The sequence below is a fragment of the Populus alba genome, chromosome 1 (genome assembly GCF_005239225.2).
Source record: "Populus alba chromosome 1, ASM523922v2, whole genome shotgun sequence".
Classification (NCBI taxonomy): Eukaryota; Viridiplantae; Streptophyta; class Magnoliopsida; order Malpighiales; family Salicaceae; genus Populus; species Populus alba.
In genome coordinates, this window is record NC_133284.1 from 8352926 (window position 1) to 8375683 (window position 22758).

Sequence of the window (22758 nt, forward strand, 5' to 3'; positions counted from 1 at the left end):
GAAAATATTATTTGGTCATCGAACAACCCTTCATACTTCGCTCTAAGAGCACAACCAAAATCCACACGTTGATATTTGTATTGTACAAATCAATCATTTTTTAAAAAAATAATATTTATATTTATTAATTACTAGTTTGTTTTTCTATTAACTTGAATATAACGAAAAAAAAAAACAAGATAAAAATACAAAAACACACTTACTCGGTTAAACAAGTTTTATTTTTAAGATTAATTAGGTTATTTTATTCTGCTTAAAAAAAAAAATACCCTAGGATATCAATTTAAAAAACAAAATTGATTGTTAGGATAACGTAATTAACGTGCTTTAGAAATATAATTAGATCACTTTGTCACCTAAACCTTATAAAAATATCGTTTTAAAAAAGGAGATAGCTAATTGATTTTTTTTAAAAGGGTAAAATAAATTGCTATAGTAAAAACGTACTCATTTTAGATTTTTGTTAATTAGTCGGTACGTTTTTTTTTTTTTTTTTTTTTTTTTTACCGTCAAGCGTCTCGTTCGTCGTGAATTTTCAATCGGCTAAAAAACTACTTTTTATCCAAAGAAGAAGGAGAACATGTCTTAAGAATATTTTGATGATTTTCTTTTTCAATAATTAATTTAAGATTACTAGCAGTATTGTAAGAGAAGCTCAAGTTCCTGAAAACGTGTGAGAAATAATATAGTATCATATTGCATGTTTAGAAATCTCACCTTTACAGGAAAGTGAAATTTTTCAGACTTAATTTTTTTTTTTTTTTTTTGAAAATATGATGTTCCCTGATATATCACATTCCCAATACAACATCATCACCACTGATATATTTTATTATTCTGAGTTGCTAATGGATGACTTGATTTGTTGAACTCTAGACAATCCATTAAAGCTTAATCAGAACATAATTACTCTTAAGAAGTGAGAAATTTCTCTGGAATGTCCCTTTATAAAATTTGATTAGTGACATGGAGGGCTGAATAGGTAGAGAGATCTCTCAAAAGCTGTACACAGTAGAATCAACTGCGATGAACATCAAAGTTTCTGGCTCTGCATAAGGATGTAAAACAGATCAGAAGAAATGATGGCCAGAACAACATCAATCTGAGAATTCTTGAATAAGTTCTATTTTTGATGGGGCAGAAGGCTAGAAAAGATCACATACAAAGCCACATCCCGTGGTCCCAACAATATAAATCTCGACCTGTTCTCCATTGCCAGTCGAGCTATGGTCAAGTCGATCACTTTCCAAAGAGTTACCTCCTAAATCTCCTTGGATCTTGCCTTTTCTTCCTGCAATATTGGGCATGATACTGTGACTACATATTGTATGACTAGATTGACATAAAACTCACTACTGTTATACATACATTAGAATTGGAACTAAGGCTACAAAGGAAAGGTGCACGCGAAAATGAGCTTGCGAACGTCCACGAAGCGCTTTATGAACTCTAGGATTAGAGAAGTGAAGTCGAGAAGAATTTGTAAGATTTTTCTGCACTTTGATACTAGGGTAAATTGTGATCTCTCAGATCCCATTTTTTCCAGAAGAAGAAGAGGTTTGGAGAGAAAAGAGACCGCATGCTGAATGGATTATATTTCTTATTATGCTTCACTAAGATGCAAAAAGGCTTTTATCACCAAAAAAATTGATTATTCTCATTCTCTCATAAATTAAAATTGCCAGCCACACTAAGAAATGAGGAAAGCATATGAAATTGGAGTAGTTCTCTCTTACAAGCAACAGAGCCAATTCATCTTTTAGATTCGAACATGACTTTACATGGACACAATTGTCTGTTGGCCTGTATCTGGATTATAGTCCTATATGAAAATAGGCTTGACTGTACATGTAGTAACTGAAAATCACACTTGGCCAGCTCATCGAAAAATAAGCATAAAATCTAAGCCAGCTTGCTTAGGAAAAATTTCAGGAAATAATAATAGCAGGATGCACAATTGCTTAGCTAAAACTGTGCACAAATTTACCTTGTCTCACCCTCACCACTGATCCCTACAGGAGTTTCTTTCTGCTCCCTTCCAAATGCTACCTCGTCCATGCTTTGGCCTTGTCGCCTATACCTGCCTCCAGAAGCTAAAAATCCAGGACAGGGCCTGTAAGCCTTTATTGGCCACCAACCAAACCCCGGAACGGTTGCAATCCCACCTTGAATTCTTCCCTCTCCATTGCATCCCTTCTCTATTTCCTCTCTCCCACAGCCCTTGCAACCACTGTAGAAAAAGAACGTCCATTAACCTCCTCCAAGGCAAGCAAAAAGAGAGGATTCTTGACTGAAAATGTGTCAAAAGACTCAAAATCATAGTCATATATAACATTTATTGGAGTTTCTTCCATGAGCAAAGCCTCATAAACATCTTGTAACGCCCCTTTTGTACAGCTAACAAATTCTCCCCAGTGCCACTTCTATGTTGCCTCTCACAACAACAGTACGGATTGAGAAACTGAACAATTTACAGGAAAATTGAGCTGGACATCTCAATTACTATAATTTATGATAAATTTGTGCTCACTAAATAAATGAATGATTAACATGTGAGCTACTCTTCTAAGTTCCTCATCCACAACTATAACCTATTACTAATCGGTCGTTCAACTGAGCTAACCTATTCCTTAATTCTAGAATTCCTGGCAACCAAACAAATGGAAGTGCATAGCTAAAGCATTCATATATAGCTCAACTGCAAAAAAGAGAAGAGATGGGAAGTACCTAAGAGGGAGCTTGTCAACATCTTCGGTGGTAGGAAGAGCATCTGATGGAGGAGGAGGAGGGGGGCCATCCTCTACAACAGAAGTCGAAGAGGTAGAGGAAGAAGAAAGAGGGATGATGATGGGCTTAGATGGGTACTTAATGAGAGTTGTTGCAGAGCTATGAAACCACGAGTTGCTGTAAGTATATGAGCGTCGAGTGCAAATGGTTTGGTGAGGTGTTGGAACTGAGACAAGAGCTATTGCCATTCTCTCTCCCTGTCCTCTCTGTAAGTGGGTGTGAGCGCGTGAAGGGAGAGGAATGAATGGTAGCCACTAGCTTGCAGAGATATCATAATGAGCTCATGCTTGTGTTGGCGCCTGGCAAAAAGAAATGGAAGAGGCAAAAAGGTTCCACCGAGATTTGAACTCGGGTTACTGGATTCAGAGTCCAATGTCCTGACCACTAGACCATGGAACCTTGTTGGATTTCAAGCCCAATTTTTATTTTATTAATATTAACCTAAGTTCACCCCTTTCATCCTCTCTCCCTTCTCTTTTGTTTTTTCACCATTCTCAAGTTCTCAAGTTTGTGGCTGATCGAGTGTCGATTTTGCATCCCAGATGATTAATTTTTAAATATATCAAAAAAAATATATTTAAAAAAAATCCTAGTCGCTTAGGTCAGGTTCAAAATGGACAAAATTTTGTTCGTGAATTCCCTTGTTTTCTCCTCAAGAAAAAATATATTTTACATAAATTCCAAAAAATAATAGGCACACGTCACAAACTAAAGTCTTCATCTTTAGTAGTACAACACTTATTTCCTTCGCCTTCGATTGTCATCCTTTCCAATAATAGTTATCCAACTGCCCCAACTTTCTTGACCTGACAACCCTCTGTCACTGATAACTAATAACTATCTCTTTATCAGGCTAGTATCTTCGTTGATAGCACAGATGATGATCTTCAACTCCTCCATCAATAAAATGCCTCATTTTCATTGGTGACTAGAAATTACTCTCCATCCACGTGGTAAATTGGCATGATTAATGTTTATAAATACTTATCAGGTCACAGGTAAGAAAGGGCGATAAACTGGACGCCATGCACAAACAAAAACGGTCTCACTCAAGCCACACAAAAAACACATTACACTGCCTGTTTCACAAATTATTTGCCCTGCTATAATACACATTCTCTTCACGCACACACTGTTATCCTCTCATATTTATTATCTTACAAACGCAAAAGTGCGCCAAATCCATACAATGTTTTTTTTTTTTTCTTAATGTGATTATTTAACATGCATAAACCTAAAGTTCAAGAACAATTCTACTTCCAGGCTATTTCTTGGGCGACTGTTAACCTGCTACCTTTTCCTGTTTTCGAATGGCTAGCATATAGAAAAAGCAGAGAAAGTTGTCGTCAACACTAACCGACTAGCACGATTAAGGCAACTGCAAAACAGAAATGCATACCATCTTGACTCAACTGCAAAACTAAAGGCATAGCACAACATCGAATCTTCTCATGCTGGCCTCATGCGCACCACAAGGCATATGGTACAATTGAAAGACAAGAAAATATAAAATAAAATATTTGCAAACATTAAGGTAGATGGCAGAGGGGATCCTTCTCAAAAAAGAGAGAGAAAAAAAAAAGGGGCAGAGGCTGAACGCAAGTCAACAAAGTTGACTTCGGCATCTTCTGGCAATCCCACCGTTCAGAAACCTCCCCGCTTCATGTTCCAGCAGAAAGATGATCACGGGGCTCATTTCCCATTTTGTCCTTCAATTATTTTCTCCAATGGGTATACTGTACAATAAGCACTTTCCAATCGATGTATGTATATGTTTATCCGCGTCTATGAATGAATTGAGCAAAATAATTACAGAACTAGAAACCGAGAGAATAGCAGGATGGAGGAAAAAAAATGACCTCTTTACCACAAAGCAACCAAAACTGAGGTTGGAAAAACTGAAAGTGAATTCATAAAGAAACTTGCTCTTGCTAATAAATACCGCTATTTTGCAACTAGTATTTTAGTTATCACTTGGTTTCATTCTTCTTTTCTCTTCATTTATGCATGCATAATCTGCTGGTCCACCTCCCCGTCGAGGACCATCACCGAACAGTGGTGATGCACCAGGTGCCACCGTCCATTGTGGAGCTCAAAGACATTAGTTACGTTGAATGGCCCATTGTCCATCTCAACAACATACATTTTCATGGTAACCCAAGCCATGTCAGTCAGAACACGAGCCCTTACATCACGAACCTGGAAGTCCAATCCTTGCTCCCAATTAAATGCAAACTGCCAACTCTGTATTACAGCGTTATACCTGTGGGTCAAGTATGACTCAGCTCTAAGTTCACTTCAATCAAACATCAAGAACAAAAGAGTTTTTAACACAGCATACAACGGTTTTACAGAAGTTGCAAATCCAAGCAAGGCAGCACTACTGGCAGCTACAGAATGTCATCACATAACAAGTCTTACATGAAGATATCAACTCTGGTCTATTTTCTCCCTTTCGAGAATAGGATCTTCTTCTATTACTTTCCATTAAAAAATAAAAGACATCCAACAATCCAAGGAACTTAAATTGCCAAATATGACAAAATTACCAACATAAATTATCTGATTGCCATTTTATCAAGTTGGATGCAACACCATGTGATTAAGGAATAAAAAACCCTATGATTCCCTCTCCTAAGAGTAAACCACCACCAAACATAGTTTCATTAATTGATAAACATAATGCTGCAACCAGTGTACTTGTGACAGAGGTGATTCACTCATACTATATAAGAAGTCATCCTCTAAGCATCAATCACTTCTTTCTAATTTCCACGACAGCAGAAGTCACAAAGGAAAATTAATTTTGGGATCTAATAAAGTACCCATTCCTAACATTTAGTTATTTTGAAATTTAATTTCCTACATTCCTTAACAAATAGGAAGACAGAACCTCACCCCTCATCTGCTTTTCCAATGTATGCAAGTAGTTCTCTAACATTACAAAGTTGTTCATATTTACTCTACCAAGCAAATTCTACCCCATCAAACAAATTCTAAACAAGATTCTCATTGCCCATGCTAGCTGAGCTATTACTCCATCACATAATGAAAACATACTAAACACACTTCTAAATTCATAACTAAGATACGCATCTTAAGGATGCATGCCTTTCAATTCAAAAAATAATTATATAATGATAGAATTCAAATCACCAATGTATTTCCATCCAGCAATGTTTCATCACGACCACACAAATTGGCTACAAGACAATCATCATCCTATATACATCCTCCTTTGCTCCCCAAATGCATTAACCAGGATAAATGTCTTTAAATTACAACGTCCTAGCTGTGAAAAAACAACATCTATTAGGAAGTCTTCATGCCTAGTGTTTTTGCAATTAACAGCATGACTTGAGAACAAACATCAAAGGGGCATGTCACTAAAAAAAAAAACACTCAATATCACATAAACCACAGTAAGTGCTGAAAACAGCAGGACTGTTGTATGCATTTTTATTGTCACTGCAGGAAAACATAAATTTAATCTCATTAGCTAAAGTTAAGTTTTATAATCATACCCTGAAAAATTTTCCCCAGATGCATGGGTGCACTTCACATAATCTGCATGAAGCCATAATTGACTCATTGCTTGAAGAGATCTTTCTCTAATGATGTTAAAGAATTCTGTATTGACATTCACAATGGCTCTTGTAGCCGCATAGTACGCCTTCCACCCATTAACAGGTGTCACACTATCTTGTTCCAGTGTAAAATCCTAACACAGGAAGCGCAAAAGAGAAAAATCAATACATGCACCAAAACAGGAAAAACCCAGAGACGTCAAAACTCAAAAGCAACTACCGAAAATAAGAAGCAGAGAAAGAAAATGAATCTACAAGTTTGAATCCACATTTACAACCAAGTAAATCCATCATAATAAAGAGAAATTTAAACTCAAGGACACCAAAGCAAAGGGAAATAAAAATGACACAGAATAACTTTCAGAATTCTAGGAAAGACTCAAGAAATCCTAAAAAGAGATATGCTAACTTTGAAAAATTTAAACCTTACAGCACTCCTATACTGCCTTATTATCCAGGTTCAGGGATTCTTAAACCATAACTCTTCAACACCTACATGTTTTACAAAAGAGAACTAAAGTTTAATTCTCTGGATTCTGCAAAAAGAGAAAATGAAGTTCCGCGACAAATATGATCTTCTCACTTCCAAAAAAAAATATGGTCTTACAGTATTTCCATCGAGAAAGCCACCTATAGTTTACAACACATAAGAAGATTCTGCAACTACTAGACCTTACATTATTACTGGTTAATGGGCGTCACGATTAACACCCATTCCCTATTCCTCCAGATTTCACATTTTCCCCACAATTATCCAGATTAAAAACAACTAACAGCAACCATAACACCAAAATTTAACACAACAAAACTCCAAATTAATAACAAAAACAATATTTCAGACTAAAATACTTTGTATTTCACATTAAAAAAGATTCTACAATCAGTCATAAAATTAACCAAAACATTAAAATAAATTCTCAAAATAACAAAAAAAACAAAACAAATACCTTATGATAAAGCGCCTTCCACGCGTTATCATCATTAGCAGCTTTCCGCATTAGCGAATTAGTCATCGACAACCTACACAAACTCGGATAATCCAAATAACTAAGCGCGTGTGTCGTAATCTCCGGCACTAGCTGCTCCATCATCGACGCTCCGGTCTGCTTTTCCACCACCATCTCCTCCGCCGCACCGCCACCGTTCAAGTACTTCTCCTCCGCCGTATAAGAATCCGTACTATTAACACTTCCAATTTCCTCGTTACAGGAGCAGCAACACCTGCAGGTTATCGTTTTGGTTGTTGATGCTGCTGACGTGGGGGAATGGACGGTGAGATCCGGTTTGGGTGATTTTGATCGGAGAGTGAGGAAAGCGAGTAAGAGAGAGAGGAGAGTAAGAGATGAGGCTATGAGGAAATATTGAGAGAGAGCGAAATCGAAGGCAGTAATCTCCATTTACAAGACATGAAAGCCAGTAAGATTTCACAAATGAAGAAGAACATGAAACCCTAATTTTGGAAAAATCTGAGACGTTTTATTTGAGAGGGTGGTGTCGTTGTGTTTTCAGGGAAAGAAACCCTAGAACAAAATTGAGTCGTCGAAAGTTTTTGTTGCAGACGAGAGGGGGGGAGTTTGTTGTGAGTTGTGACTCGTGACTCGTGTGAGTCATAACTGACTGGAGAGGACTCCAACGTGCGGGAGTGGGTGTGTTACTACTAATGGTATATCAGTAAATAATAGTAAATTCAAATAAAATTTTTGTATTTCTATTTTCTGATTGATTTTTTTTGTCCTAGTGTTAAAGGGCAATTTTTAATTTATCCAGTGAGGATTAAGGGGCTTCTCAATTTGTCCTGTTTTTATCAATTACTCCCTGAACTCTTATCAAACTCTTATGTTTCCCCTTCTATCCATTGAACTAGCTACCGGGATTGATGGTGCAGCATTTTTTATATTTCAATTGACTCCCTCAAGTTCAAGAAAATCTCAATCAGATGTCTATACTTCAATCATATTAAATTCATAGATTCTTTCTTACCAGAAATTGAAAAACACCCCATAAATGCTTATTATTCATAATAGAGAGTCCAAAAATAAACACAATTGCGAAATCAAAGATCAAAAAGGTTTATTTTCTTTATATCATTGTCTGAAAAACACCATTAAAATTAAAATCCAGTTATAATTTGGAAAAAAAAAATATAATGTACTAGAATTATTAATTGGAATTTTCTAGCATGTGCTCTTGAGGCACGCATTATTAACATTTTATTCGTTAATTCAATGTTGCTAGATATGGAAATTAAATAATTCAAATTAAACCTATTAGGATGTGCCTTAAGGGAACATGTTAGAAAAAGGCCTTGTTTTTTCTTTTTCCCCCAAGAGAGCTATAATCTAAAAAGATGATAGCAAGCTATGTTAATTTATTTAATTTTTTTTATTAAGAAACTATGTTAACCTGGTATGAGTTCATTATGTTTTTCATTAAAATATGCAAGATTTGTAGTTCGAGTTTATGTATTTTTATCAATATTTCTTTATTTGTTAAAGGTTTGTGAATTTGAGAAATAAAAGGTAAAAAAAAACACCAATAATAATTATATGTGCTTGGTAACTAGGTATATTGTTTTTTAATTAAAAATATATTAAAATATTTTTTTAAATATTTTATGTTGACTTGTTAAAATCATTGAAAAGTATAAAAATATTAATTTAATATTTTTTAAATAAAAAATTAAAAAAAAAAAACTTGTTAACCATAAAAACAAATACTCCCTTAGAAAACAAAGTTAGTCATGACTGAGGAATGTGAATGTGTGTGCTTAAATTCAGGAGTCGATTGAGACCACAAAAAAAAAAAAAAAAAACCACGTCATCATTCCATTAGTTTAACAAATGAAGATGGACCAAAGGTAAGAATTGAATCTTGATGAGAGTTTAGGTGGGTAATTATATATTTAGAAGTGTAATTATGGTTGTTTTTTAAAATATTTTTTTGTTAAAATTTATTAAAATAATATTTTTTTTATTTTTAAAATTAACATATTAAAAAATATAAAAAAAATAAAATTTTTAAAAAATATAAATTAGCTCGTGTTTCTGATACAAAGGAAAAGCTACGGAGGATGTATTAAAATTCACCCTTTAATTTTTTTATATTTTATGTTTTGTAGAATTTTTCTCCAATGGGACAGCTCGCACCCTTTTTCTCTCTTATTGCATCTTAGGAACTAAGTAAACATTTGAACATTTACATTTATAAAAAATAAAGAATTTAACATCCTTTTTGAATTTGAATCTATAATTATATGCAAGGGGAAAATAAAAATTTATTATAAAAAATAAAGAAAGTAACACATCATCAATTGATCCTAAAAATATTTATAATCAAAAAAAATAGTTGTTATATAAATAAAATTCACTTGCATGGAAAAAAATCATGAAGATCACGATTATGCGAGTGTCAATTCAAATAATAATTTGATATAATTATATAATTTGTCTGATATAATCATTAAGGGCAAAATAGCTAATTCATTAGTCGTTTGTTGGATGCGATTATACGTGATGTAATTTGCTTAGAGTTAAAAATTAAAGGTACACTGTACAAAACAGAATTAAGCCAGGAGGATTATTGGGCTTATTTATTTTTAAGAGAAATCTGAAAAATACTTTCCAATTATTGTATTATCAATTTTGTCCCTAAACAATTTTTTTGTTTAAATTTTATCTTTCAAGTTTCAGAATTTCTCAATTAAGTCTTTTCATCTATATTTGATCATGAATTTCATCTAAATTATACCTCTTTTTATAAGAAAAGAATCGTCTCATCTTTTAGGGAACTTAAAGGGTAAATAAACCTATTTAAAGAGTTGCAATAGACCATCACAAATGTTTATATCAATTTTGTATATGTATATGTACATGTATCAGTATCATATATGTATATGTATGTATGAAATGTTTGCTGACAAAATTGATATAAACATTTGATTTAAAGCATGTTTGATGTAGCGATTAAACTATTATCTTGTTATTTGTTTTTTTTTAAAAAATTCTCTTAAATTATTTTTTGTATTGTTTTGATGTACTTGTATTAAAAATAAATTTTAAACATAAAAAAATATTTAAATATATTTTCAAGTAAAAATCACTTTAAAAAACAATCTTTATCATTATCGTAAACACCTGGTTCTTTATCATCAATTTAAGATCTAAATGTGCCCTTAGTATGCAAATCAAATATTAAATAGAAAAAAAGGGAGGGGAATTTGATACTAGCTTTATTTTTATCTGAGGGTTGATTTAAAGCATGTTTGGCGTAGCGGTTGAACTTCTATCTTGTTATTTTTAAAAATAAAATTGTTTTAAAATTATTTTTTTATTTTTGTATTGTTTTGATGTATTGATATTAAAAATAAATTTTAAAAATAAATAAATTATTTAAATATATTTTTAAATAAAAATTATTTTAAAAAATAATTTTTATCACTGTCCAAAATACCTGTCTTTTATAATCAATTTAATATCTAAATGTGTCCTTAGCATGCAACTCAAATATTAAATTGAAAAAAAAGGGATAAAATTATATGTGGCGGCTAGTAATTGATGTTCTTAATATTATGATAACAAAGGCATTATTAAGAGTGTAAATGTGTAAATATTCATAGTACAATTTGTTTTTTCAAAAAAATATGTTCAAGATGTCCTGAAGTTACATCTCCTGCGGCTGTGACTGAGCTTTTTTTTTTTTTTTTTTCATGTTAAGAATTTCCCGATGAATATCAACACTGCTTTTAAGAAGAAAAAAAATGTTGTATTGTTTTTGCTCTGGGCTACATCCTTTCTCTTTACCTTCTCATGTTATCATGCATGGAATTTGAAGAAACCAAAAGGAAAAATGGCAAATATTCTTCACCACCACACGTTAATTCAAGATTAAAACAAGACAGACAATAACAACATTCTTTACATTCGTGTAAAAGCTACAGTTACAAGGAGGCCAAAGCCAAATATCAACAAATGACCTGATTTTCTAGAGCTACAAAAAACGAAGACCACCTACAGAACAAATTAATGAAAGTCGTTGTAGTTCTCATAATATCGCAACCCCGAAGCATCACATTAGGCTGACTGCAATGCTCTGGGGAAAAATTCAAGCTACGAGGAAGGGACTAGCTGGAGAGTATTGTAATGAATATTATCATGGTGCTGCTAACTAGTATCATCATCCAACCTCTGCTGGTTCGGAGTGCCTTGTCCGAACTTGAAGCTGCTCCTAAATATTTTGAAACTTTTGCAGAGATTAGCATGACAGTTGAAAAGCACATGAAGAAAAGACTCATGGCTAGCACAGCGAGTTCTTTACTTTCCAGATTTGCCTGATCATTTGCAACCTTTTCGATGTCCAATCTGCTGAAAGGAATGAAGGGGGGGACAAAAGGGAAAGCTTGTCAGCCATCCGAACAAGTGAATAAAAGGTAAATTTATTAAACAAGAGTGAAAGCAACATGATATTAGAAGTAGAGGATCAGTAAATCATTGTAGATTATCGTCTAGATGGTTAAACGACCTAAAGATTACATCAACAGGGAACAGCATGGCATGTAAAAGAAAATGCTTGATGTATTTTTCATCTAGGACAACTTGAATAAATGAGAGATAGCAGACAGTCAGGGAATATAATAACCAAAAGTATTTGAAAACGAATTTTGACTATAATATAGATGTTTCCCACCTTAGCCTTGTATTTTCTCTGACCAACGTATCCATAGTAGATGAGACACCGGCTTTCCATGACAGGTACTCCATGAGCACTTTATCCTGAAAATAAAAACCAAACAGATGGTTAGGAAATCGCAGAAATTACCTCTTTGAATATTTGGGAAGTCAAGCAGTACCGTTTTCTCCTTCCATTCCATGAGATCTCTAATTTCTGTTCTGGTCGTCTCCACAAGCAATGAAATTCCGGATAGCTCTTCTTCAAGCTTTGGCATAATATCTCCTTTTCTCTGATTCGTTTCTTTAATATACCCCTCAAGCATAGTTAAACTTAGTTCAAGTGACTTAGCCTTCTGCATCAAGATCTTTAGAAGAGTGTCGCCTGGTTTCCTGCTAATTGGTAGCTGTCTAACTTCAGTTACTGGTTCAGCAATTATGTTTATGCTCTCAGGACTTTTCTTCCCATCACGATGGGATTGTTGAATATCAGATAGGTTCTCGGCCCCCGTACCAGCATTGTCGACCCCATTGCGAACTTTTCCACTACTTTCCTTGTCAGTTAGATTTAATTCTGGCTTTAAATGTGGTGCTGCAGTTAAACTAGGCTTTGGCAATTCAATGGGAAGAGGTTCTTCAGATGGCACAAAGAAATCTTCAAGCATACGCTCTATGGCATCTACTCCATATACCTCGACAACACTCAATGTGCAGTAAAATCCTGACCCGTAATGACTACGTAAATTCAACTTCAAATACCTCACCCATTTGGGTTCTGGCAGTTTGAAATCTTGAATGTGCTTGACATTTGCAGCCACGAAATTTCCCAAAGGAATCCAACTTTTGGTTGAATAGTTTAAACTTCCGGACAGTTCAAAATCCTTGAAATTGGAGGAATAATGTTCAAAATTCGCAATTTTAACAACATCAACCAGTGTCTCCTCTGAAAGCTCGATAACAACAAACTTCTCTACCACAGAACAAGGGTTTCTCAGGTACTTATTATGATCCTTCCCCAGTATGTTACATGCTCCTTTAGCCTCCTTATTATATGCAAGCACCTTTGCGCCCTTTGTCAAAGAGGCATAGTTATACTCTCTTCCATCAGGTTCAAGCCGATGGGTGATGTTAGCAAGCTGCTTGGGGATAACTTTGCCTTTTTCTTGTCTTATTATGTTCCAGAACTCGTCAAAGTTGAGATAAGTCAAATGCTGAGGTCTCCCACTCGGTACTTCTTTCGGTTTACCCGTCTTCAGTTCTTCAGGATCCCGCATTTTATACACTGAAGATCCATAACCTAAAGCACTCAAAATTATTTCTTGTAATCTATTTGTCTCTGGAAGTGGGCACTTCTGATTTCCTACGTCAGTATGAACTGTAGCATTCTTACTGCTGGTAGACGGATTGACCTCTAGCAGAATTCCATTTGTACCATTATTGCTTGTAATTGCATCATGTGAAGGTGTATCACCACGAAGAGTAGTATCTTTAAGATCACTAGAAAAAGGTATGCTACTGTTGTCAGGAGTCAAATTCCCTGGAAAATGTATAATCAATATCAATTGATTATCATGCATACAACGGGCCATTTGGCACCCCTTTTAGACAAAATAAATAAATAAATCTTCAAAGGAACAGAACATAGACATAAAAATGTTAGATGTTAGTTTGTCTGTCTAGCATAATTATTTGGTTAATTAAGTTCATTATCTTAGAAACTAAACAGCAGAAACTCAAAGGCCTCAACAATTTCATCAATATTTCCATTCCATCAATCTTCTAGGCAACCAAACACAGGATAGTAGAAAATCAAGACATTTACGTGCATATAAAGACAGAAGAAAAGGGTTTGTAGAAATCCTAAACAAAATGATGGGTTATAACAAAAAGAAAGAAAAAATCAAGCATGAAAAACTTGAATAAAAAAAAAAGAAGAAGAGAAATCTCACCTTGACTTTCATGACCAGCACAGAAAGAGAAGAGAAGACCCCAGAGTAAGAGAATCAAAGACAAGCGTAGCTCATACAAACTTCTCCTCCTTGAATTGCTGCTTCTGTTTTTGTTGTTTAACAATGAGAAAGGTTTTTTCATGCCTGTTCGTCAGCACAGAAACAGGGGTGCCTCTCTGGCCTTTTTCTTTTTGGCTGTCTTGTCTCTCGATGTCCTCTTATCTTATCTCATCTCTGTAGGGATGGGGAAAAGTATGGTGGTGGTTTCCGACTTTGCTTCGTATTGTCACGTGAATCGTTTGAGTTGTAAGGATTATTACAAGAAGTCCGATGCGATGTTGTCGAACTCCCAATCTTACGGGAACAGGAAACCAACTACTGGCTATCCATATAAAAGGCGCCTAGTTCGGGGTCTTTTTGTTTACCAAACTGTCTTAGATCATGTTAGTTCTAAAGGTCACTCACAAGGATAATCTTGGAAGATTCTGACCTTCACTTTCTAGGGTTTGTTTATATTTATTGTACACCAGCATGGGAGGGAGTGTCAAAACCTACAAATAGGGTGACAATACGTGGATGGGTTTTAGTGCATCCGCATCTACTCAAAACACTTACAATCATCCAACCATCCCCTGCGCCTAACCGGGTCGTGAAACGCTCTTTGAGATTGTAGATGGACTATATTTTTTTAAAAAATATTTTTTTTAGTTTTAAATTATTAATTTTTAGATTCTTTTAGATTTTTTTTCTATATTGATATTAAAAATAAATTTTAAAAAAAATAAAAAATATATTATTTTAATATATTTTCAAGTAAAAAATACTTTAAAAATAAATTTTACCATTATGTTAAATAGACATAACACTTGAATAATATTTGAGATGGTTGTAAATATTGTTTTTTAATTTTATCTTGGATATCATAACGTGTTATAATGCATCAAATTATTGATATAATAAACAGGCAACCTTCTCTTATAGGTGCCAAACGGGTTCTTATATGCGAAAGGCTGCTCGCTCGGATGGCGTTGGGACAAACTCATCAATAAATGGTTAATATGTGCGCTCTTGTCTAGACTTCACCTTGGTTTTTTTCATCTTTGCTGTGCCCCCAAACAACAATTTATTGTCCTACCGTTCTTTATGATTGCTTCCTTTTTCTCATTTTAAAGGACTCATTCTGCACCTTTTTTCTTTTCTTTTTTTTAATAGGCTCCATCAAGATGCATAGAGAATGGTATTGCTAGAGTTCTATCTGGATGGAGGAACTCGTGGCTCTTCTGGTCTGAACAAAATTGATGCCTGCAATGGGAAAATACCTACGATCAGATTTGGAGAAGGGTTCATTCACTCAAGAAGACGGGTGGCCTTGATTAACTTTTTAGTCAAGAGAAGATTAACAAACATGTTTGGTACAAGCATCAACATATAAACATTGTTTTATCTCTAATGTCATCAAAAATTGTTTTTTTTTCTTTATCTCGGTGTCGCTCTACTCGGGCAATGACACTGGTATGAAACCAGTCAAGTGCAAAACAATTATAACCATCATCCATGGCTAGACAGCAAAATTTCACGCGTCTCGCTCGTGTTCTCATACAGTGGTGAACTGCTGGGTAATCATGGGGTTTTTCCTTCTGATGTTGTTAGCAACGCATAATCTAATTCATTCTCCAGCTCTTGTTTGAAGAAGGGAAGGATTCCTGGATTTTCCTCCTCCAGAAGAAGACTTAACCGTGTTTGCGGAGGGTAATTGTTCAAAATATAATCAATTTCTTCTCCACTGATTTCCTTCTGATTAAGAAGAACCTGCAGCACAAAGTAAGCAAAAAAATATTAGTCAGTTTATGTGCAGCCCCTCTTCCATGCATAACAACAAACACCATCGTGTGTATCTAATCATGGAAACAGCTTTCTATAGTTTGATATATATATATATATATATATAATACCACAGATTTCTTATTTTCAGTTCCCATGATGAAGCCAAAACCAGGTTCAAATCTCAGCAAACTTCCTTTTCATGTCCAATCCAAGTCCCAGAATGCCAGCCCAAGCCATTTTGAGATGGAATCCTTCATAATCTTACATACCTCAATATTTTCTCAACATGATACTATTTTTATTTCCACTGATTAATTTCACCAGTGAGGATATTTTTATTGATCTTGCTGGGAACAGAAAATGCAGATTATAAAATAACATTATAGCACAAGGTGGGATTCATCCAATTCATCATATTTGCAGGCAGTAACAAGGTTGATCCCTTAAAAAACAAAAAATGAATAACTCCTAGAAAAAGAAGCAAAACCAATTATATAGTTTCATTGATACTAGAGCTTTACTTTTTCAACAATGGAGAATGAATTTTCGGAATCGAATCCCTTAAATTTAGAAGTCAAGAAATTATGAAACACAAATTGACAATCCACATTCAATTACCTTCACAGCTTTGAGCAAAGCTGCATGGTGCCGTTTTAGCAAAGAAACTGTCCTTCCATACATATCACATATCAGCTTCTCAGTCCTTTGGGCAACTTGATCATCCAAATTGAAGTTGATAGGGGGTTCAATTAGGTCATAGTCATCATAAAGTGATCCTTCAAAATCCAGCCGTGGGCCCATGAATCTAACTTTCTTTCTCCAAGGAGGTGGTTCTCCATGTATTACCATTGGATTCTCCAAGTTCCATCTGTTGTAGGATGAAGGAAGACCATGCATTAATGCCAGGTAAGAAAGTGGGAAATAAAATAGTCTAGCAGTGGATCAATTGGCTACATAGTTATAATTTTACGAGCAAGCCAAGATGCATCTGCAAGGTAGGAAACTGATGCCCTTGATGTATCCCGTCCATAAATGACCTCTTCAGCTGCCCTCCCTCCAAGAAAAACCTTCACACGGATATGAAATCAAGAAAAAAGAATCTGAGAAAGAAGTCTTAGCCCTAGACTAGACAACCTTAAGTTCACACCTGAAGACGATGCAGCAGCTGAGGTAAACGCTCAAACATGTATGATTCATCATCAAGTCGATGAAACACAAGTTGTGATAATGTCTGCACAACCACTCCACACAAATTAGCAGATAGACCCAAACATACACCTAAGATAAGTATAATGAGATGGCATCATTCAGACCAGTTCAAAGAAAGAAATAGACAGCAAATGTGGTAGCCATCAAATTACATGACAATGGACATATCATGAGATGAAAGAAATTTTTGAAGGGAGCATCCAGTATGCGTGCACCTCTACTGGGCATAATGTAACAGGGCATGCAAAGAGAACTTATAAAAACCAAAAGAAGAGGACAGATATTACAGGAACAGAAAAGGTACCTGACCGCGAGGGACAATTGAAATCCGATCACAACATTCAACCTTTGCATTTTCATATCGCCTAAGCAAATGAGATGTCATTACAACTCCCAGTTCAGTAGTGGCTCTACGGCACTGCCCCTGATGACCCAACTCTATTCCTACACGCTTTGGTCCAACAGTAAGCCGGTCTACTGCATCATCCATGTCTGACTGAAGAATTGCCGCATGCCCTTGCCTGACTGCCACAAGAGCAGCCTCTTGGACCAGCTGAGCTAATTTTGCTCCAGTCCATCCTTATAATTGCTCACAGGATATCAGAAATTGAACTCGAAAAACAACTGAACTCAAAAGAAAATACATACCTGGTAAATTTTTTCCATAAGTAGACAAATCAACAGAATCTGACATTTTCACTTTGCTTGCATGGATTTTCAAAATTTCCAATCTCCCTTTGGCATTAGGAGGTCGAATTCTTATCTGCAAAGAGAAAAAAGAAAAAGAAAAAAGAAGGAAAACAAAAATAATAGATTCAGTTAAATACATATTTCAAACTCTATTAATCACCAGAAACCATAAAATGCAATGGGTACTAAAAAGCAGAGCATAAAAACACCTTGCGATCAAAACGACCTGGCCGAAGAAGTGCTGGATCTAACAAGTCCCTACGATTTGTTGCAGCTAGAAATATAACACCTTTTCCAGTGTCAAACCCATCAAGCTCTATCAAAAGCTGATTCAATGTAGTTTCCCTCTCTTGAGTGGCAGCATTATACAGGTGGTCAGTAGATTCCTTGAAAATCCCTTGACGCCTGATCACAGAATAAATAGACAGAAATCATTTAAAGTTTAGGCACAGGCTAAAGAGGTATGCCTAAGAATATAAGGTCAACAGTTCAATTGACCACAGATACAGTGATAGAGGTTGGGTGGGGCAATGTTATGAAGATATGAATTCAACTGGGGTAAAACTATACTATTCATTTTGAGTAACCAACAAGAGCATCCATACCTAGTTGCCAACGCATCAATTTCATCAATGAAGATAACTGATGGTTTATTTACCTGCATGGAAAAAAGACATTCTCAATAATTGTCAATAATTATTTCAAAGCAGACAGACACCAAGAATTACTGGATGCATGGAATTATCCCCACAAGCTTTCAAGGACTATACATTATCAGCACAAGTAAAATTGCCAGTTGAATATGCACATGACACAGGAATTCTTTACAAATATACAAGTCCAAATATGCATTCCAGAAAAATCAATTTCCTTGATATCTAAGAGAAGCAATCATGGATAGAATTACTCTCGTAAAACCATGATATCTGGACTACCAGACAATGGACAACTAGCAACAAGGCATGATTAATGATACACTGCTAGTCAATACCAAGTGTATTTACCTTGGCTCTCTTGAAAAGATCCCTGATACGAGCAGAACCAACACCAACTAAAACTTCAACAAATTCAGATCCAGCCATTTGGTAAAATGGAACTCCAGCTTCACCTGCTATAGCCTTTGCAACCAGGGTCTGCAAAATTATTATAAGCCTTTAATTTTGTATAGAAAACTTCACCATAAAATTCCCAGACTGGCAGAACAATATTACTAACCTTGCCGCATCCAGGAGCACCTTCCAAAAGTACTCCATGTGGAGGCTTTATTCCCATTTTATCAAACAGTTCTGGATTCTTCAAGTATCTCACCAACTGATTACAAAATTGTTAAAGACCCCAATAAGCTTCAATAAAACAAAAATGCAAATTTATTCGACGGGGATTAAAGAAAAGATATCAATAAATGACTATCAAGTTGATGTAATAAACATTAATAAACAGAATTCACAAGGAAGACATCATTAGTTTAAGAACAAATAGAAGACCTTACAGTTAAGAGGGTGGTTGAAGGAAGAATATGTGTTATGAAACTGATAAAAGCAAAATACCTTCATGCTTGGAAAAATGAGACTAAGAAAGAAAAACACAACTCATGATAGTTGACAGATGATTTCTGAACCTTCAAGCATAAAACACCAATTGGGTAAAACTTATCAAGCTAATTTCCCAGTAATTCGAGCTTTTGAAAAAACTTGAAACCTTAACCTTTTCTGTCTCCCAGAAAAAATACAGCTCTAGAAAGGGAAGGATCCATTAAATGACTCATGAAGCTGATACCAACTAGTTTGGCTTCAAGACTTAGTTGATTTGAGAATGGCCAAAAAAAAGGTGTAGTAGTTGAGTGCAAGTTCATGAGCAGAACTTCTGCTCAATGGTTTAATACTTGTGGTCAATGTAAAAGACAATAGATGGTAATTTCCAAGCTTACTCGATTATCTTCCAGAAAAAGATGCCCGAGCTTAGTGCAAAAGCAGACATGGAAAAATTGGTAGGAAAAAAAATCAAATATTTCACAATTCAGTTATTAAACATGTTTACCAACCTATCATACAAGCAATCAAGATAGGCTGTAAGAATACCTCTTGAAGTTCCTCTACTGCTTCATCAATCCCAGCCACATCACTAAATTTAACTCCAGTTGAACCCTGAAAGAATATTGTACCGATGTTTAAATAATTCCCGTACAACTTATTAAGATTGGAGATAAGTGCAATAAAAATAAACTAACATCAACACGAGCTTCTGCTTTAGAACGTGAAAAATCAATTCCTTGCCATAAATCCTGCAAAACATAGATGCTAAATCAGTACAATATTCATTGAACAAATAAAAAGACATAAATTCAGAGATTACCAACCCATTGCATATAACATCACAAAATGAGGGGCTGAAGAAACATTTACCCACTTCCTGAAGTTCTTAGGTCTTCTCGAAAGAGTGAAACGGACTAGAAGGACCATGGTTAAAAGCACGAGCATGATTGGTTTTAGCATTTCGATGCTGGCAGAGACACCACCAAAAGTGTAGAATTCATAAAACTTAGAGAAGAGCCCTCCATCACTGAAAATATCAACCACATAATCCCAAACTCCCTCTAAAATACTAAAGATAATACCAAGAAACAGTTTAACAAATGGCTTGGCTATAGGCCATGCAACATATACAGTTGCCACAAAGATAAAACTGGTAACAGCAAATACTGCAGAAGCTAGGAATCCTCCAACAACAACTGCTGCAGCAGCCATCACAGCAGTCACCATTCCAAGCTCTACCATCATTCTGCTAGATATGGAAGATGCCACTGGATGAGGGTACTCTGGCAACTTTCCTACTGAAGACTGCAACAAAGAAGCAGCAGTAAGCAACATACATATATGCTCCAGTGAAAAAATAACCCTCCATCTCCTCAACTTCATGTATTGATGTCCATCACATATGCGCAAGGTTTTATGATGAAAATTTTGTGACTGCAGAATACTATTGAAAAGAAATGCCTTAATTATTATGTTTTATGATGTAAACTTCATGTATTATATAGCTCTGCTAATTATTCCATATATAAATTGAAGAAAGCAAATTTCAAAATGTATGTTATATCTATGATCTAATCTCCAATCTGGCATCTCTACTTCTATTTGGCATAAGACAAATGACTATCCAATGTTTTGCTTGGCTATATCTATACAATAATTTGTATCAATTGACCTCACATCCATATTTAATTTTAAGCTTTGCAAGCTCACTGTCATGTACCTAAATCATCCTGTACCTGAAAATGGTTCATCGATGAGACATAACTTTCTCAGAAAAGCTCTCTTCTTAATCTGATAAATATTACAGCTAAGGAATCTTTGACAAAATCAATTGAAGAGAAGCTGAAAGATTAATTACCGCCATATGCCTCTCTATTTCATAGAATGGACCCGTATACTCCTCCAAAAGTGTTTGAGCTTCATTCTCATTTAATCTCATTGTCCTGCATAAAATACCACATACCATCAAAACAATGCATAAAAAATCCAACAAGCACCAAATCTTAATGCGAGCTAGCAGACTTAAAACCCACCATTTTGTTCTATGCAAACTCTTCTCGCCAGGAATTTCCTTCAAATCAACAATAAAATCCCTATAATCATTTGCATAAGTACCCATCGCAGTTTCCTTTGAAATCAATAACTTGACCTTATCACTCTCCATTGCTTTCTTAAAATCTTCAAATCCCATTTTTGGCAATTCTTCCAAATTCCTATCAAACTCATCTTCTTCAGATAACTTTACACTGAAAACCTGCTCAGGTACATAAAGCTTTCCCTTGTACTCCCTCAAAATATCCTTCAAGTACACAGCTTTTTCCTCATTTTCACTCTCATTTCCCTCTTTTTTCACTTTGCCTTTCAAATTCAATAACCTGTCCACAATTTCAATAAACCCCACATTTTTTTTCTTGCTCAAATCCTGTTTTTCCTTCGAAGTATAAAACTTGTCACCGATTAAGTATCTGGGTTCAATTTGGCTAGGGTTTTGCTTCAAAACTCTAGTGACAAAATCTTCTTTGTTAGTGTCACCTGACTGTGCCGTAGAGGCTGAATTCGCCTCGCATAAGACTCTGAGTGATCGGTTAAGAAATAGGGTTTTCGATCTAAATTTTGGAGGGGATTTTAAGGGTTTTTTATAGGGTTTGGGAAGACAAACCCTGAGAGACAATAGAGTGTCAATGCTAGTCATTTATTTGCAGCTACAACAATTTCATTTTAGGGTTTAAGAAATTAGACCTTCATGGATGGGATTGGGGATTTTTTGTGGAGTTGAAATGAAATGGTCAGAAGGGCAACTGATTGATAAAAATGGATAACAACAGTTTAATCCGCAATATATAGCAGAACCTTCATTTTCATCCAAAATAAAAAGTTTTATCCATGCTGTTGCTGTGTACTAAACCTATTCCTTTTACCCAATGCAAATGTTGCTCCTCCATCCAAAAGATGCATCACACACACACACACACACACAAATCTGCCATGCACAGTGACCAAAATCAAATTTTAGTTACAAAATCTAAGGACACCCGTTTCCGTTTGTATTATAGTGGTTTTTTTAAATATTTTTATTTAGAAATATATTAAAATAATACATTTTTTTTATTTTTAAAAATATTTAAAAAATTAATTTAAAATTAAAAAATCAAAATTTTATAAAAATACTTTACCCTAACAAAAACAAACATGCCTATTTCAGCTTTGCAAGAATGGTAGCGCTCATTTGTTTATTTTCACGAGCACGACTTTTTCTAAGAATTAATTTCTTTTAAGCAGAGTTCTTATTTTTTTCAAAGATTATCAGGCTCATAAGAATGTGTTTAGCATTGTACCTGCGGTGGGTTTTAAAAAAACAAGTGTTGTGAAATAAATTTTTATATCTAAGAAAAAAAAAATTAGATCTTTGAAAATAAAAATAAACTATTTTAACTTCTATAAAACCAAATTTAAAATGCACGTCCATTGAAAAAGAAAAAAAACACCTCACTAACCAAACAATTTTTATTTTTTATTT

General features: G+C 34.8%; 4 protein-coding genes and 1 non-coding gene across 10 annotated transcripts; all 5 read right to left on the reverse strand.

The window, feature by feature from the left end:
- Positions 1-803: 803 nt before the first annotated feature.
- LOC118033904 (uncharacterized) lies at positions 804-3080 on the reverse strand. Of its 2 annotated transcripts, XR_004684951.2 has the most exons (4): positions 2728-3080; positions 1988-2230; positions 1164-1291; positions 804-1048 (listed from the first exon to the last, which is right to left on the reverse strand). XR_004684951.2 is itself a non-coding variant. In XM_035039042.2 (3 exons), the coding sequence occupies exons 1-3, from the start codon at positions 2973-2975 to the stop codon at positions 1255-1257; spliced, it is 528 nt and encodes a 175-aa protein (XP_034894933.1). In that variant the 5' UTR covers positions 2976-3080; the 3' UTR covers positions 804-1254. The 2 variants fall into 2 exon arrangements, 1 of the variants encoding a protein (XP_034894933.1); XM_035039042.2 differs by having other exon boundaries at positions 804-1291.
- Positions 3081-3114: 34 nt separating this feature from the next.
- TRNAQ-CUG (transfer RNA glutamine (anticodon CUG)) lies at positions 3115-3186 on the reverse strand. The gene has a single exon. It is a non-coding gene; the product is annotated as a tRNA-Gln (tRNA).
- A 1442-nt stretch (positions 3187-4628) lies between these two features.
- LOC118033902 (F-box protein SKIP8) lies at positions 4629-8080 on the reverse strand. The gene is made up of 3 exons (XM_035039041.2): positions 7322-8080; positions 6312-6508; positions 4629-5050 (listed from the first exon to the last, which is right to left on the reverse strand). The coding sequence occupies exons 1-3, from the start codon at positions 7769-7771 to the stop codon at positions 4789-4791; spliced, it is 909 nt and encodes a 302-aa protein (XP_034894932.1). The 5' UTR covers positions 7772-8080; the 3' UTR covers positions 4629-4788.
- A 3190-nt stretch (positions 8081-11270) lies between these two features.
- On the reverse strand, positions 11271-14491 carry LOC118033901 (SUN domain-containing protein 5). Of its 4 annotated transcripts, none has more exons than XM_073407108.1 (5): positions 13987-14491; positions 12220-13574; positions 12057-12142; positions 11688-11731; positions 11271-11597 (listed from the first exon to the last, which is right to left on the reverse strand). In XM_073407108.1, exons 1-5 carry the CDS (start codon positions 14126-14128, stop codon positions 11494-11496), a joined length of 1731 nt encoding a protein of 576 aa, XP_073263209.1. In that variant the 5' UTR covers positions 14129-14491; the 3' UTR covers positions 11271-11493. The 4 variants fall into 4 exon arrangements, with proteins under 4 accessions (XP_073263209.1, XP_073263208.1, XP_034894931.1 ...); XM_073407107.1 differs by having other exon boundaries at positions 11688-11734; XM_035039040.2 differs by having other exon boundaries at positions 11271-11731; positions 13987-14489.
- Positions 14492-15332: 841 nt separating this feature from the next.
- LOC118033900 (probable inactive ATP-dependent zinc metalloprotease FTSHI 1, chloroplastic) lies at positions 15333-22165 on the reverse strand. 2 transcript variants are annotated; one of them, XM_035039038.2, is made up of 15 exons: positions 21275-22153; positions 21100-21184; positions 20112-20546; positions 19937-19990; positions 19788-19853; positions 18925-19020; positions 18714-18842; positions 18315-18367; positions 17919-18114; positions 17668-17782; positions 17324-17598; positions 16958-17041; positions 16765-16877; positions 16429-16678; positions 15333-15795 (listed from the first exon to the last, which is right to left on the reverse strand). In XM_035039038.2, exons 1-15 carry the CDS (start codon positions 21931-21933, stop codon positions 15607-15609), a joined length of 2799 nt encoding a protein of 932 aa, XP_034894929.1. In that variant the 5' UTR covers positions 21934-22153; the 3' UTR covers positions 15333-15606. The 2 variants fall into 2 exon arrangements, with proteins under 2 accessions (XP_034894929.1, XP_073261052.1); XM_073404951.1 differs by lacking the exons at positions 15333-15795; positions 16429-16678 and having other exon boundaries at positions 16799-16910; positions 21275-22165.
- Between the last annotated feature and the right edge of the window lie 593 nt (positions 22166-22758).

Excerpts from the sequence above, each read along its gene's own strand:
- LOC118033904 (XM_035039042.2), bottom strand. The coding sequence starts at position 2,975 with ATGGCAATAGCTCTTGTCTCAGTTCCAACACCTCACCAAACCATTTGC. Across the intron at positions 2,231-2,727 it reads GTTGACAAGCTCCCTCTTAG|TGGTTGCAAGGGCTGTGGGA; the intron begins GTACTTCCCATC and ends CTTTTTCTACAG. Across the intron at positions 1,292-1,987 it reads AGTGGTGAGGGTGAGACAAG|GAAGAAAAGGCAAGATCCAA; the intron begins GTAAATTTGTGC and ends CCAATATTGCAG.
- LOC118033902 (XM_035039041.2), bottom strand. The coding sequence starts at position 7,771 with ATGGAGATTACTGCCTTCGATTTCGCTCTCTCTCAATATTTCCTCATA. Across the intron at positions 6,509-7,321 it reads GGAAGGCGCTTTATCATAAG|GATTTTACACTGGAACAAGA; the intron begins GTATTTGTTTTG and ends TTCCTGTGTTAG. Across the intron at positions 5,051-6,311 it reads TCTGGGGAAAATTTTTCAGG|GTATAACGCTGTAATACAGA; the intron begins GTATGATTATAA and ends CTTGACCCACAG.
- LOC118033901 (XM_035039039.2), bottom strand. The coding sequence starts at position 14,128 with ATGAAAAAACCTTTCTCATTGTTAAACAACAAAAACAGAAGCAGCAAT. Across the intron at positions 13,575-13,986 it reads TGCTGGTCATGAAAGTCAAG|GGAATTTGACTCCTGACAAC; the intron begins GTGAGATTTCTC and ends TACATTTTCCAG. Across the intron at positions 11,735-12,056 it reads AGAGAAAATACAAGGCTAAG|CAGATTGGACATCGAAAAGG; the intron begins GTGGGAAACATC and ends CATTCCTTTCAG.
- LOC118033900 (XM_035039038.2), bottom strand. The coding sequence starts at position 21,933 with ATGACTAGCATTGACACTCTATTGTCTCTCAGGGTTTGTCTTCCCAAA. Across the intron at positions 21,185-21,274 it reads AGTTTGCATAGAACAAAATG|GACAATGAGATTAAATGAGA; the intron begins GTGGGTTTTAAG and ends TATTTTATGCAG. Across the intron at positions 16,679-16,764 it reads GCTCGTAAAATTATAACTAT|ATGGAACTTGGAGAATCCAA; the intron begins GTAGCCAATTGA and ends ATCCTACAACAG.